At 34.7% G+C, this 15,181-nt stretch overlaps 1 protein-coding gene across 1 annotated transcript in view; it reads right to left on the bottom strand.

Annotated features, from left to right (window-relative positions):
* Window positions 1-15,181, bottom strand: part of LOC148953400 (protein Skeletor, isoforms B/C-like) — a 98,932-nt gene that overhangs the window by 38,228 nt on the left and 45,523 nt on the right. Inside the window, exons 3-6 of the mRNA XM_089088523.1 lie at window positions 14,056-14,164; window positions 9,024-9,259; window positions 4,134-4,308; window positions 1,894-1,999 (exon numbers count right to left, since the gene is read on the bottom strand). Coding sequence (XP_088944649.1) covers window positions 1,894-1,999; window positions 4,134-4,308; window positions 9,024-9,259; window positions 14,056-14,164 — 626 coding nt within the window. The remainder of the gene's footprint in view (window positions 1-1,893; window positions 2,000-4,133; window positions 4,309-9,023; window positions 9,260-14,055; window positions 14,165-15,181) is intronic.

Here is a 15,181-nt window from a genome sequence, read left to right as displayed (position 1 = left end):
CGTGCATTCAGCCCGCCAGCCAAAATATTATATGGTCTTACACGAAAATATCGCCTTCGCATTAGATACAAAAGGTTAACCTGAATCTAAAAGGAAAGTCCGAAAGGAAACTATGACTAGTTTTTTCGCTTTCGCATTAATATTGCCTTCAGAAAATATCGCCTTCGCATTAGATACAAAAGGTTAACCTGAATCTAAAAGGAAAGTCCGAAAGGAAACTATGACTATTTTCTTCGCCTTCGGATTAATACTGCCTTCGCATTAGATACAAAAGGTTAATCTAAATCTAAAAGGAAAGTCCGAAAGTATATTATGACTAGTTTCTTCGCCTTCGCATTAATATTGCCTTCGCATTCGATACAAAAGGTTAACGTGAATCTAAAAGGAAAGTCCGAAAGGAAACTATGACCAGTTTCTTCGCCTTCGCATTAATATCGCCTTCAGAAAATATCGCCTTCGCTTAGACTGAGAGATGCCGTAGACTTATTTTTTTTATTTCGTTCTTAGTTGTAGTTGCTATTTGGTATATGACCTATGAGAGTGTATCATGTGTAGATTATGTGCTATGTCCGAGAATAACACTGCTGCGGTTAAGGTAGGAAATGAGGTTAGAAGCTGGTTTTGTATTACATCAGGAGTTAAGCAGGGTTGTGTTCTATCCCCCTTTATATGGATTATTTTGATGGATTTTGTTTTAAGGAGCACAGGAAAGGCAATGGGAGACCACGGAATCAAAATGGGGAAGAAAAAATCTCCTGGACTTAGATTATGCTGATGATCTAAGCATCCTAGATGAAAGTGTGAGCAAAATGAATGAAGTTTTGGAGGTTTTGCGAGTTCAGGGTGCTAGAATAGGCTTGAAAATTAATGTTAAGAAGACTAAATCACTAAGGCTAGGAATAAGTGAGGATGAAAAGGTGACGTTGGGTAATGAAAAGATTGATCAGGTAGGCAGCTTCACTTAACTTGGTAGTATTATTAGTAAAGATGGTGGGAGCAGTGAAGATGCTAAAAGTAGAATAGCCAAAGCTCAGGGTGTTTTTTCACAGTAAAAAAAAAGTCTGGAAGAATAGGAAGATAAGTCTGCAAACCAAGATTGAAAAATTAGAAGCTACAGTGATGACAGTGGTCAAATATGGCTCTGAAGCATGGACGCTCCGAAAAGCGGATGAAGATTTGCTAGATGTTTTCCAGAGAAATTGCTTAAGGATTGTTCTGGGTACCCGGCTGACTGACCGCATTTCCAACAATAGGCTATACGAAAAATGTGGTTCAAGACTGCTCTCTAGGGCTATAATGAAAGAAAGGCTCATATGGCAATGACACTTTGCGCGGACGAACGATGAGATATTGCCGAAGATTGTTCTTTTTGGTCAACCATCTAGAGCTAAATAGAAAGCAATTCGTTCTCGTCTGGTGTGGGATGACATCATAAAGAAAGATTTAAAGGAAATGGGAACTTCGTGGGCGGGTGTAAAGAGGGAGGCTTTGACTAGATTGGGGTGGAGGAGGAGCGTGCGTAACTGTGTTAGCCTCAGGCGGCTTGGTGCTGCGGTGAGTTGTTAGTAGTAGTAATAGTAATTAGATACAAAAGGTTAACTTGAATCTAAAAGGAAAGTCCGAAAGAAAACTATGACTAGTTTCTTCGCCTTCGCATTAATATCGCCCTCACGAAAATATCGCCTTCGAATTAGATACAAAAGGTTAACATGAATCTAAAAGGAAAGTCCGAAAGGAAACTATGACTAGTATCTTCGCCTTCGCATTAATATCGCCCTCACGACAAATATCGCCTTCGAATTAGATACAAAAGGTTAACCTGAATCTAAAAGGAAAGTCCGAAAGGAAACTATAACTAGTTTCTTCTTAAACAAATAAAAGAAAAAAACTTACTTGCTCTGTATGCTATTTCAAAGGTTATGGCTCGGCCAAAGATTTCCCATGATATTTGAATATCCCTATGAAGGGTCTCACAATTTGGCAAATTGCTGTCAGTTTTCTAAAAAAGGCAAAACATATAATCGGGACAAGAAAAGCACAATAGTTTTAATGGGTAACTATTTTATTAGTTGAAATCTTTTAATAATTGTACATAGTAAAATGTTTTTAGTGCTTTAATTTTATGTTGAATTTGTTGACAATGCCACTGTTATTTCTATAATATTACGGCGCAGTAAATAAATCGATTGATTGATTGAAGTATACATTTCGAAAGTCTCCTATAAATGCCCCCCACCCTCCTGGAATTATTATTATTTAAAATACTTTCAAAATTTACTTTATTATAATTATTGAACTTTATTTACTATGGTTTTTACATTTTAGCTGTCACTACTTTCGCAACAAGCACTCACAATTATTGTACTACTACTATGATAATCGTTAAGGAAAATTTGACCTGAGATTTAGCAAAAAAATAATGTCACACTTTCCTTTTTTAGCTCCACAAAGGTACGTACTGGTTGTAGAAAGCTAGGAATAAATTGATATTTCTTATTTTACTGGAATAATCCACATTTTTTATTTAGTTTGAGAGCAGGGTTTGAGATGTTAACAACGATATGAAATCTTGTGTAATGAAAAATTTGTTTAGTAGCCTTTGCCAAACGTTCACTCAACCGTTTATAAAGGTTGAAATGAAATCAAAATGAGATATTTAAATTAAATACTTTCATGAACAAGTGATGACTTTTGCAAAGTTGAGAAATAAGCTCGTCTAGCGGCTTTCCTTCTTTTCAAACACAATTTTGCCGGATAGAGAGAGAAAAAAATATAAAAAATCAACGATTAATCGAAACAGAAGCGAACCAATTATTCGAAAATGCAAAGGCTGTTTTTTATCAGAAGACTTGAAATTCAGTCCGCAAAGAAAAAGTAAACCCCAGTCAGAGCCTGGTTTGAGTTGACTATTCCATTTTAATCTGATAGAACAATACTAGCTTTTTTTTCATTAGACAACTTTGAGACATGGTCTTTCTTAGACCAAAATATTTTCAGATAACGGCCAATAAGCCACGCAGAGCACATCCTTAGCCTCATCAGCTTACTACATCCTATGCCTACTAGACCATCTCAAACACCGAAAAATTTTAGCAATCGATAAACAAGCGTTTACAAAACCCGATATATATATATATATATATATATATATATATATATATATATATATATATATATATATATATATATATATATATATATATATATATATATATATATATATATATATATATATATATATATATATATATATATATATATATATATATATATATATATATATATATATATATATATATATATATATATATATATATATATATATATTAGTAAGGTGAATTATGACTTTTGGAAGTCGGGATGAGCAGTGCAAATGGCACAAAACATTCAATTTTCAGCCAAATAGTTACCGTTTTTAGAGATCCAGTTTCATTATTTTCTGTTTTTTGTTTGTTCTTTTCCATTGCCACAATTAATTATCTGATACTGGGAGTGAATTGAAAACGTTTTCTGTATGAATACAATACTATATATTTACATATCATTTACGCGTATTATTTATATATATATATATATATATATATACTATTTATGTGCATACGTTCCAGGCAACACTATTTACAGAAAAAATTATGTCTACTGATCGCCTCAATATAAAATCATTCTTATGTACAATGCAATCCAACACCTAAGCAGAAATACTCTATTAAACTTACATACAAATCCTGGAAGAGAAGGGGGCGAATTCATGAAGGGGGCACACTATACCGTTGGTCTCAATAGCATAGACATTAAATGAATCTAGCATAATATTATCAAAAAAAAAAATTCTCAAAACTTTCAAAAACCGTTAGAAGAGGAGTGGGTATAAGTAGAAACGGATCCAAAACTTAATTGGCTTCAATATTATAGATCCTCGGCCAATCAGCAGTTTCAGCAAAATCCACCACCAAGACACAAATTTTCCCTCAAAACTTACAACAATTGCTAGAAGAGAAGGAGGTACATTCAGGCTATCTGGAACTAGAACAGATCCAAGATTTTCATTGGTTTCAATATTAGAGATACTCAACCAATCAGCATCGTTTTTAGCGAAAACCACCACCTAGACACAATTATTCCTCAAAACTTACAACAATTGCTAGTAGAGAAGGAGGTACATTCAGGCTGTCTGGAACTAGAACAGATCCAAGATTTTCATTGGTTTCAATATTAAAGACACTCAACCAATCAACATCATTTACAGTAACGTCACCTGGGAGAACTAATATCACATCTTCACCAGAATAAGGTCTCAGGTTGTCAATGCTAAAATATCAAATATTTTTACTTGTTTTGTAAAAATAGCAACGTAAGATGTATTCACAAAAAATTCTGGTTAAGGAAAAACAATGTCTAATTTGCAGGTCTTCTCAGTTTCTGTTCAGAAAAACACAAAAGCAGCAACAAAAACACACCCCAAAAAAAAAACAAAAACCACGAAGTGAAAATTCGAAACCGAGGCAGTAAAAATGAAAGGAAAGTAATTAGTCAAATGATTCATCATTCCTTTTTATTTATTTGTTTTTTATAGCGTTTGTGTTTTTCTCAACTCGTTATGTATGTCTTAATTCGTTTAAGCTAGTTTTCTCTTACATTTTTCCCTTTTTTTTGTCTTTAAATGATTCCTGATATGGAGGCTAAATCTTCAGTTTTTCAATGTTATTTATACAAATGAACCTTTTTTTTGTTTAACGTTCAGTGGCTTGCCAAAAATTTTACCCGTTTTTAGTTATGTTCTTTTCATTTTAATTATTATAGGAACATAAAGAAATGAAATACGACAGGGCACAAAAATAATTCAAGATGGAGATAATCCCAAAAACGTGCTAAAATCTAATTGGCCAAACAGTCCGAAAAATTGCTTTAAAATCATAATGTTTCAGAAACAAAAAAGGGTTTTTGTAGCAATAAGAGACATCCGTATAAGGCACAATTTTATGTTCTACGGTATCTAAAGTAAAATATTACAAAGCAAAAGTAACAAATAGATAGCCTAAAAAAAGTCAGATTTATGATTCATAGCTAAAATCTGACGATTCTAATTTCAAACTGACAATGTGGGTAAATTCAAACGCAACAACCTGATGTCTCTTAATTAAATTAAGTGAGATATTTGTTTCTATTTTTTTGTATTCCTATTAAAACTAAGGGTAGTATTTTGCTGTAAGTGAATTTTTCAATAGCATAGAATTTTACATATTTTGTAATTTATACATAAAAAAAAGGAGAAACGCTATTGGCCTTTCAAACTTGGAGGTCCCAAGACTGTAAGCAAAATCCAATTATTAAGTATTCCAAACATCTGTAGCAAAATCTTAAAAGTAAAAACAAGAAAGAAATGGATGTATAACCCAGTCAAAACAAAGCTTTAAGGTAATGTAGCAGTTAACAGTGCCTAAACACACGGTTTGACTTAGATAAGTATAATTTGTCTTGCAGTCTAGGAAAATCTAATAAGTATTCCAAATTCCAAATAAGTAATTCCAAAATTAATAACTAATTGTAAAGTATATACCTTCAGTAAATCACCTATCGACAACCCCGAAAAACTGCCAATAACTGATCATGAATTATTGACAACTACTACTCGCTGCAGCACAAAGCGCCATAGGCCAACACAGCTAAAAAAATCCTCCTCCTTCCAATCTATTGAAAGCCTTCTTTTTTACACCCTCCCAGGAAGTAACCATTTCCCTTAAATCTTTCCTTACGACAACCTCCTGCCCCATTCGGGGATGACCTGCTTTTTGTTTGGCCCTAGATGGTTGGCCGTCAAGGACAATCTTTGGCAATCTGACATCCTTCATTCGCAGAACGTGTCCTAGCCATCTCAACCTTGTTTTAATTATAGAACTAGAAAGTGGGATTGAACCACATTTTTCGTCGAGCTTACTTTTTGAGATACGGTCAGTCAGTCGGGTACCGTAGTAAATTTCCCTGGAAAACATCAAGCTAATCTTCGTCCGTCTTCCGGATCGCCCATGCTTCAGAACCATACTTGACCACTGTCATTACTGTAGCTTTCAATATTCCAATCTTGGTTCGCAGACCTTCGAGCCCTTCGTATTCTTCTAAACTACTTTCAACTGTGGAAAAAACCCCTGGCTCTTGGCTAATCTACTTTCAACATTTTCACTGCTCCCACCGCCTTTGCTAATAATACTACCAAGGCATAGAAAACTCTCAACTTGATCAATCCTCTCGTTACTCAACATCACCTTTTCATTTTCACCTATTCTTAATCTAAGCGACTTAGTCTTCTTAACAATAGTTTTCAAGCCTATTCTCGCATCCTGAACTCGCAAAACATGTACAAGTTGGTTCATTTTGCAAAAATTTTCATCTAGGATGCTTAAATCATCACCATAATCTAAGTCTAGGAGAGTTTTACTTCCCCATTTGATTCCGTGTTCTCCCATTGCCTTTGCTGTGCTCCTTAGGACAAAGTTAATAAAATGATCCATATAAATGGGAATAGAACACAACCCTAATTACAATGGGGTTGTGGCTTCTTACAACCTACTCAAAAATGGGGGGGCGTGGGGGTAAAGTATAACGGGTCTGCATGCCTAATGTTGTAGGTATAATTATTCTGCATATTATGTAGTAATAATTGTTTTCTAATTTCACATTATCCAAATACTTACCCCCACCCCCCTAATGTGCAAATATGTAGCCTAAATTACATATTTTCATCTATTCTTTCGCATCTCTTTGTCTTGTCTCACGCTAAGCTGAAAGAAACTAACTAAAGAAAAAACGGTTCTATAATGCGCCAATGAATGAACAACTTGAACGGTAGGGGGTTTATCATACAAGTACCCAGAAGAGATTGAACTAATACGGCTTTTAGGAAAATTAAGCAAAAAGTAAATTTTCTTGAAACTAGGGGATGGCAAAGATCTTTCCCTCTGGGAAGATCAAAATAAACCCAGAGAGAAAATTCTTAAATGCTCGAAGCAAACATAATATTCTTCGACGGGCGCATATGTACAAAGTATCGCATTAATCACTTTACAGTTTAAATAAAATATGATTTTTGTAAATGGATGTACTTTATTAGTTCTTTTTTTGTTATATAGCTTAAAGATTGGATTTTATAATAATTTAAAGAAAACTATTGAAAAAATGGTGGTTCATTCTAAAATGGTCGTCAATCTAGTACGTCACTAGTACGTCAATCTGTATAATAATATAAGTAATATTCTTTTTTCTTCGTTCTTTACAGTATTCATACAATCCAATAGTTTTCAGGACTCTGTTTACTAATAAACTGTCCCTTTTTCCAGTTTAAGGAATATATTCATTTAAAATAATAGGATAAACTCGAATTTATTCAAAATTGAAACAATAAAAGAAGAAAATATGACAATAGAGCTAAAAGCTGTTTTTTGAACGATTTACACTAATATGATTCAACCTTATATGCCACTCAGCACATAGGCATGTAAAAACTCGGGACTCATTCCACCCTCCCCTGCCTCTAGTTGTCAAAATTTTTGCCAGTAGGCTATCAAATTTTTCAAATTATTCATCTATTTATTCAATTTATGCCCCCCCCCCCCAAAAAAAAAAGGATGACACTAGCCTTGTCAACAATCGTCTTTTAAACGGCTGAAACTTGAAATAGTTTAAATGTGACTTATCTGAAATCGCCTCTACTGAGAGGACTGATCACCAAGCGCGGTATCGTCATTCGACGATATTCGACAAATGGTCCCGCCCACAGGTTCCCTGAGTAAAAAAACCATCACGAATGAGGATGCCAAGAGTGACTTTAGTAGCCTCAAATCTAGCCGAGATCGTTTTGCAAAATGCCTGAGAAGGAAGGTAATATATATATTATAGAATGCTTTTTTTACGTACATGGTAATTTATCCATCATGAATCAAGCTCTTACCGAAATTTTTGTTTCTGATCCTTCTAATAAAATTTGATCATATATCATCCTGCAAAATTTATTAAATTTTCTTGATATCAAAACATCCCTTAGTATCGAAAACGTAAATACTATTAAAATAACCGAATGTAAGTTATGAATGGAAAAAAAAACAAATAATGAAAGTGTGTATACAATAAGTACGTTAAATTTCGATGCCATTATCCAAATCCAGATTATCATCATCTAAATTTTCTTTACTTTTTCAGTGGAAAAATCATACACTTTTTATCATAAATTATTCAATCTAATTCTAGTAAGTATTAAATTTAATATTATTAAATATAATTCATTTATTTCTATTAAATCAAAATGTTAATGCAATAAAACCAGTTATATCAAAGTAATATCTGTATGCTACGGACTTAGAGTATACTGAAAGATAAATTTTCTATCCTTTTTCGTCAGGTACTATAAAGCCCTTAGAGGAGGGTTGAGGTGTGTCACCTGCCCTAAATCGAGCATCGAACATAGTATTAAATTTATCCTAAAAAATTATAATATACTGAAATATAAACGTTCTATCCTATTTCGTCCGGTAACATATAGCCCTTAGAAGAGTGCTGAGGGGTGTCACCTGCCCAAAATTGAGCATCGAACAAAGTATGAACTTTATGATAAAAACTTCTAATATACTGAAAGATAAATGTTCTATCCTTTTTCGTCAGGTACTATAAAGCCCTTAGAGGAGGGTTGAGGTGTGTCACCTGCCCTAAATCGAGCATCGAACATAGTATTATCTTTATGCTACAGACTTCTAATATACTGAAAGATAAACTTACTATCCTTTTTCGTCAGGTACTATAAAGCCCTTAGAAGAGGGTTGAGGTGTGTCACCTGCACTATATCGAGCATCGAACATAGTATTAACTTTATCCTAAAAAATTATAATATTCTGAAATATAAACGTACTATCCTTTTTCGTCCTGTAACATATAGCCCATAGAAGAGTGTTGAGGTGTGTCACCTGCCCTAAATCGATCATCGAACAAAGTATGAACTTTATGATAAAGACTTCGAATATACTGAAAGATAAATGTTCTATCCTTTTTCGTCAGGTACTATAAAGCCCTTAAAGGAGGGTTGAGGGCCAACACCTGCCCAAAATCGAGCATCGGCTTGGCCATCATAATAAAACTTTGGAACTTTTATTGTTTTTGCATCTAAAATGACAACGTTGCCACTTTGTACTCCATTCAGTCGACGTGACATTTCGGAAAGGCTCTGACGAACTGGGGACTCAAATTCTTCAGGGATAGATATGTCACCATAAACTTCCTGCAATAAACTGAAATAGAAAATTTGTTTTTTGTTTATAAAAATCTAAGTTTTTTTATTCTGTGCAAAATATCCAGACTGTAATCTCCCATTGCATATGGTGATGGACCAGCCATCAGTGAGTAAGAGACTTTTGCAAAATAGTTGGGCTTGCATTATAGTAAAATTCTCAATCTTTTTCCAGCATTAAAGTGTTTTGCATGATAAATTATTATTCATAATTAGTATAAATAATTATTTATTATGTAAATTACTATTATAATATAAATTATACATTAAATCAATGGCTATTCCTTCTTAATTTTTCGGCGTATGATTTTCTTCCCTCTTTTAATTAAGCCTTGTTTATATCACCGATTAGAATAAACACTATATTTCACCTGCTACTTCACAAGAATCCCAGCCGTTTCCTTGCTGGGGATAAAACCTTAGACCCTCCAAGGCCGGGAATTGCGCACGGGCTGTCTACGAAACCTTGGCAGATATCCAGGAGCTGGGTGACAGCCTTAACTAATGTGATATGCATTTAATTATTCTTCTATGTCTACATAGAAACAGATAAAAACCAATGGACTTTATCTGACCAAAAATTGAACAAGGCCTGAAAAACTGGAAAACGCCTGAAAAATTGAACAAGGCCTGAAAAACAGTACAATGCCTGAAAAACTGAAAAAGGCCTGAAAAGCTGAACAAGGCCTGAAAAATTGAGCGAGGCCTCGAAAACTAAACAAGGCCTTAAAAACTGAACAAGGCTTTCAAAATTGAACAAGGCCTGATAAACTGAAATCAAGGCCTGATAAATTGAAATCAAGGCCTAAAAATTTAACAAGGCCTAAAAAACAGAACAAGGCCTGAAAAACTGAACAAGGCCTAAAAAATTGAACAGGCCTAAACTGAATTTACCATCATGCCACGTAAAGTGTTTCGAAGAGAATAAAATATTTTAAGTCTAGGAGACCAAGAGAAAGCAAGTAAGGTTGTTGTAACAACACGTTTGGTCCAAACTCAAATACTTTTCCGGAATGATAAAAAATTTATTCCTAAAAAAATTTCCGATTCAAATGAGCATCCAAATCAGCCGCTTGTTCAGTTTTTGAAAATACAGTAAGGCCCACAAACGAGGGATTTATAAAAAAAAACAAAAAAAAAACAGAACAAGCTTCATCGGAATTAACCTTTTTACAGTGCTAGGAGTTTCGAAGAGAACAAAACATCTTATAGTCTAAGGGCCAAGAGAAGGTATGTAAGGCGGTTGTTACCGCAAATACTCTCCAAACTCAAGTACTCTTTGGAAAGTGATCAACAACACAATTAACGAAATGATCAATTCAGATGAGCCTAAAAATTACCACTGTTAGCAGTGTTAAACAAATAAAACACACAATTTAGCTTACGTGAGATTGTTATTTGGAATATTAAACTAAGGCTATTAGAAAATAATTTTCCAGACCTGAAAAAATTTGATTGTAAAAGAGAGCAAAAAAAGACAAGAATCTAGAATTAAAACAGTCCCAAATGTTTTGGAAAGAAAGGATCCGAAAAGGGAGGAAGTACTCCCTTTAAAGATGCAACTGAAATGGGCTAAATAAGGAGATACTCTTACATGATTGCCCAGCATCAAGGAAAATAGTTTAAAAGTAAAATAATATCCTCACGATAGCTGAACATGGGCCAGGTCATTTTTCTTTAACTCTCTTTTAAAATTCTAACGTAAACAAGAAATAAATTGGATATAAAAATCGCTTTCTTTTCGTATACGTTAATTACATAACTCTTACTTCTAGTTATCAGAAAAAATAGAAGAAAAAGCAGTTATTTCCTGTGAAAGAACTACAGAATAAAGTATGCACAGCGCCTTATTCCGAGAATTATCAAAGAAAAGTTATGTCACCATGTTTGTTATGCCATCCTGGCTAAGTGGTTGGCTCGCTGGGTCGGAAATCCTTCGACCGACGGACATGGGTTCGATCCCTGGCATGACCGATTATTTGGTTTGTGACGGGGGTCAGTGGCGTGACTCTGTAAATTCCGCCAGAGTCGACCCTGCTCTAAATGGGTACCTGGAAAAATCTGGGGAAGGTAAGCAGAAAGGGTGTGCGAAAGCACAGGATGGCTAGTCCACAGCCCTCATTGCACTTCCTGGCTGAAGGGCCACGAAACATAGATCATCACCGCCGGTTTGGACTTTGAGGGTCTAGTGCAGTCATTCTTACTTACCATGCTTGATTTAGCAATTATTATATTAGCTTATCTCACTTTTTCTTAAAATTAAATTTAAACAAATAAATGTTTTCAATGAAAGTAAAGATCAACATTAACACTTAAAACAAACAGAACTGTTTCGTATATGAGGGGCCCTAACCCCTACTCAGCCCTTTCGCTTATTCGTATATGAAGGGCCCTAATCCCTACTCAACCCTTTCGCTCTTTACAGGAACGTTCTATTGCGCTTTAATAATACTGAATAATACTTCTTATTCATATTGGCCAGCCCTCGTCTTTCTTAAGAGTTATGACAAAAGTCCGACTTTAGCGTTTTAATGTCACTTTTTACTCAGATTTGAGAAAAAAAGTTTTTTCCATTTCTGTTCTTTTTTAACAGCATTCCCAGCGTTAACCTGAATGTGACAAGGACTTATACCCCTTTACTCTTTAAAATCTGAATTTAATTTAATATAGCAATGTTATAGCAAAAAAAAGCTCATTTAGTGATTTTTGCTTTTCGAAGCAAAGTATTATTGTCCGAAATATACAATCCCCTCCTCAATCAGATGGGAGCTTTCAACCCCTCAGGGTCTCACACATGTTGAATTCTGTTGCATAATTTCTCGAAAGATCGCACCACTTTTTCAGGGCGAGTTTATTTCTTGTTTCCAAAATTATGCCAATCTTTCATGAGCTAATATCAACGGTGAGCAGATTTTAAATTAGCACACTTTCCATGCTTGGAATCAGCATGAATAATAGATTTTGTTGTTGCATATATTGTAATCAAAACTTGTTTTTTTATATAGTATAGTTTTTATTATAGTTTCAATTCTAATGACAAAGGTCCTTTTGAATGTGACGGAAGCTACTGCTTCCTCCTTCAACTCCCGTTTTTAACTTACAAGTTTAATGTTCGGATAGCTATGCTTCTAAGAAGATAATCATCTCTGAAAAAATGCACCCCTCCAAACATTCATTAGAAGGTATATCGAAAATTCACTATGAGATTACATTTACTCACTTCAAGGCGAGTTGTTCGAACAAATCTTTTTTATAGACGCGTTCTTCATGGAAGCCGGGGGGGGGGAATTAAAAATAAATTAATCACAGACCCCCACCAATCCACGGGAAACTTCTTGATGGCGCTCTTGATGCCTCACCTCCACCTCTTTTCTTTTTTGCCACTAAGCAAGCGAATTTATGTTATAAAATCTTTTATGTTACAAAGAGATATTGCCCACAGTAAGAGGGCTGCTATCATCCCACAGCATCCATATTACAGACTCAGTGTTAAAATATTCCCTGTAATCAATGATGATTAGAGATTAATTCCTGCCTCCCCCTCCCTCAAATTTTCTGTTATATTATATGAAGGCTCGCGGAGAGTTAAGAAATTTGGGCATAAAACCGCGCTTTTTAAGGTTCAAGGCTACTCCCCCCTTCTACACAAAGATCCAATGACCCTCCTATATAATGGCAGATATACGATTATTCACCACTGTATGATTTTATCAAGCCCCAAATGAATCAACAAATGCAGCTTTAAAACAAATGTCCATCCCAAGGCCGTACCCAGAGGGAGGTGGGGGGGTTATGGGAGGTTTGAACCCCCCCCCCCGAAATGTTTGTTTGACTCGTAAAAACGTAACAAAAATGGATATAAACAAATTTTGTGTGCGTTTTTGAGTTTTTTTTCTGTGTAACCCACCCCCCCCCCCCCTCCGAAAAAAAGTCTTTGAGTAAAACCCCCTCCAAAAAAAATCCTGGGTACGGCCTTGGTCCATCCTAACCATTTGTTTTGCAAATGACTCTTTAGGAACGAACAGACCCTGGGCGGCCATACTGCCCCTGAAACTGGGCAGTAGAAACTGGGCAATTTTCAAATTTAAATTATCGATTGACTATCTCAGATCAATTGCCGATCGATAGCTCTTTCTGCCCCTTTGGGCCAAAACTGTAGTTTTGAGCCACACAATGGTAGAAGGCACTACTTTGACGAAGCCCATTTTTCCCACCCTCTTATAAAAAGGGCACCAGAACTTACAGTTTCTGTCCGAATGAGCCTTCTCGCGATTCTCAATTACCATTGGTTTTATACTATCATCCTAGAGAAAACAAAAAAAGACTAATAAACAAGCGTCTTCGATTTTTCTTCTCAGAAACCATCCAAAACTCCATGTTTTTGTAGATTGAAGCTTAGGACCCAGCTAATAGGGTTCTTTGATAATGCTCAATTTGATTGTACAATTTTTATCAAGATTACTCGCCCTTTTGAAGATGATTTACTACTTTTTAGAAAAGGAGCAAATTTTCTCAGGTTTGTAACCGAGAACTTAATGAAATTTAGATATTTGACATAACAAAAAAATTCGATTCTTTTCTATGTATACTATTTTCCATTCAACCTTTTTTTTTTAGTTCCAGTTACAATTAGGACGAGTTGCTCCTTACTTACAGTCCGTTACCACAAACTGATATGAAACCTTAGGAGTCCTTCTGGAGAAACTCAAGGGATCTTCTCCAGAGTCCTACGGTTCCAGTGAATGCTGGTGAAGAAAATTTTACAGCTTTTTCTAACCTTGTCTTACCTGACTAGAAATGTCAAAAATTGCAAACCACTTCAGCTCACTAATCTTCTTACTATCAGGTAAAGTCAGTTTTACGTTTTTGTTCAAATAAGCCTTCAAGATATTGGTTCTGAAAAAAAAAAAACATGTTATTCACGAAGATTGAGCTCAATTCAAAAAAATGCCCAAGAGATAAATTGTCCTCCTCCTTTTTTGAAAGCATTAAAACTTTCTTCTACAAAAACAGATACCATTGGAAATTTTTGTTTATAAACAATGGAAATTCTTACCTTCTTCCAAGGGTTTTGGGTATATAGTGTCCTTATATCAACATTTGAGTGATAAAAATAATGAAAAAAATGAAGATATGAGTTGTTAAAAATGGAAATTAGCTAAACTAAATAAAAATTCATTTCCCAGCTCCCAGCCTCTAAGGGAAACAATGTCAGGGAGTCACCAATTCATTGAAAAAGGTCCCTATACTCAGCAATGTTGTAGTAGCCAAGAGTTTTTGCCCTTAAAACTTCTGCCACGAATATGAAAATTTTCTTGAAAAACACACTCCAAACCTAAAAAAATTTCGCGTTTTGACTTAAGATGGAACTTTTATTATAATTAGACCCCACAAAACATTTCTAGCCACCCTAAGCTTTATTGATGGATCTGAGTCTACAGATGCACCCTTAAAATTATCTACCCTTAAATAAAAATTCTGAAACCCAAAGCCTTGATTTGAACCTAAGATTTAACCTGTTTAATCATTAGACCCCTAAAAAGTTTTCTGCCCATTCAAAGCATTTCTACTTGGATGCATTTCTGATGCTAAATAAGTAGACAATAATTAGCTATTCTTAAATAAAAAATTTTAAACAAAAAAAAAGTACATTTGGACCTATGATTTAACCTATTTAATCATTAGAACCCTGCAAACATTTCTACCCCTTCTAAGCCTTTCTGATTATATGCCTTTCTGGTGCTACATAAGTAGACAATAATTAGCTATTCTTAAATAAAAATTTTAAAGCAACAAAAATTACATTTGAACCTAAGATTTAACCTGTTTAATCGTTAGACCCCTGCAGAGTTTTCTACCCATTCTAAGCATTTCTGCTTGGATGCATCTCTGATGCTACATAAGTAGACAATA

This window comes from Artemia sp. Qi Xiang Cuo, chromosome 4 (assembly GCF_049724085.1).
Source record: "Artemia sp. Qi Xiang Cuo chromosome 4, ASM4972408v1, whole genome shotgun sequence".
Classification (NCBI taxonomy): Eukaryota; Metazoa; Arthropoda; class Branchiopoda; order Anostraca; family Artemiidae; genus Artemia; species Artemia sp. Qi Xiang Cuo.
The sequence above is the reverse complement of the archived record's forward strand: the minus strand, read 5'-3'. Positions and strand labels throughout refer to the sequence as shown.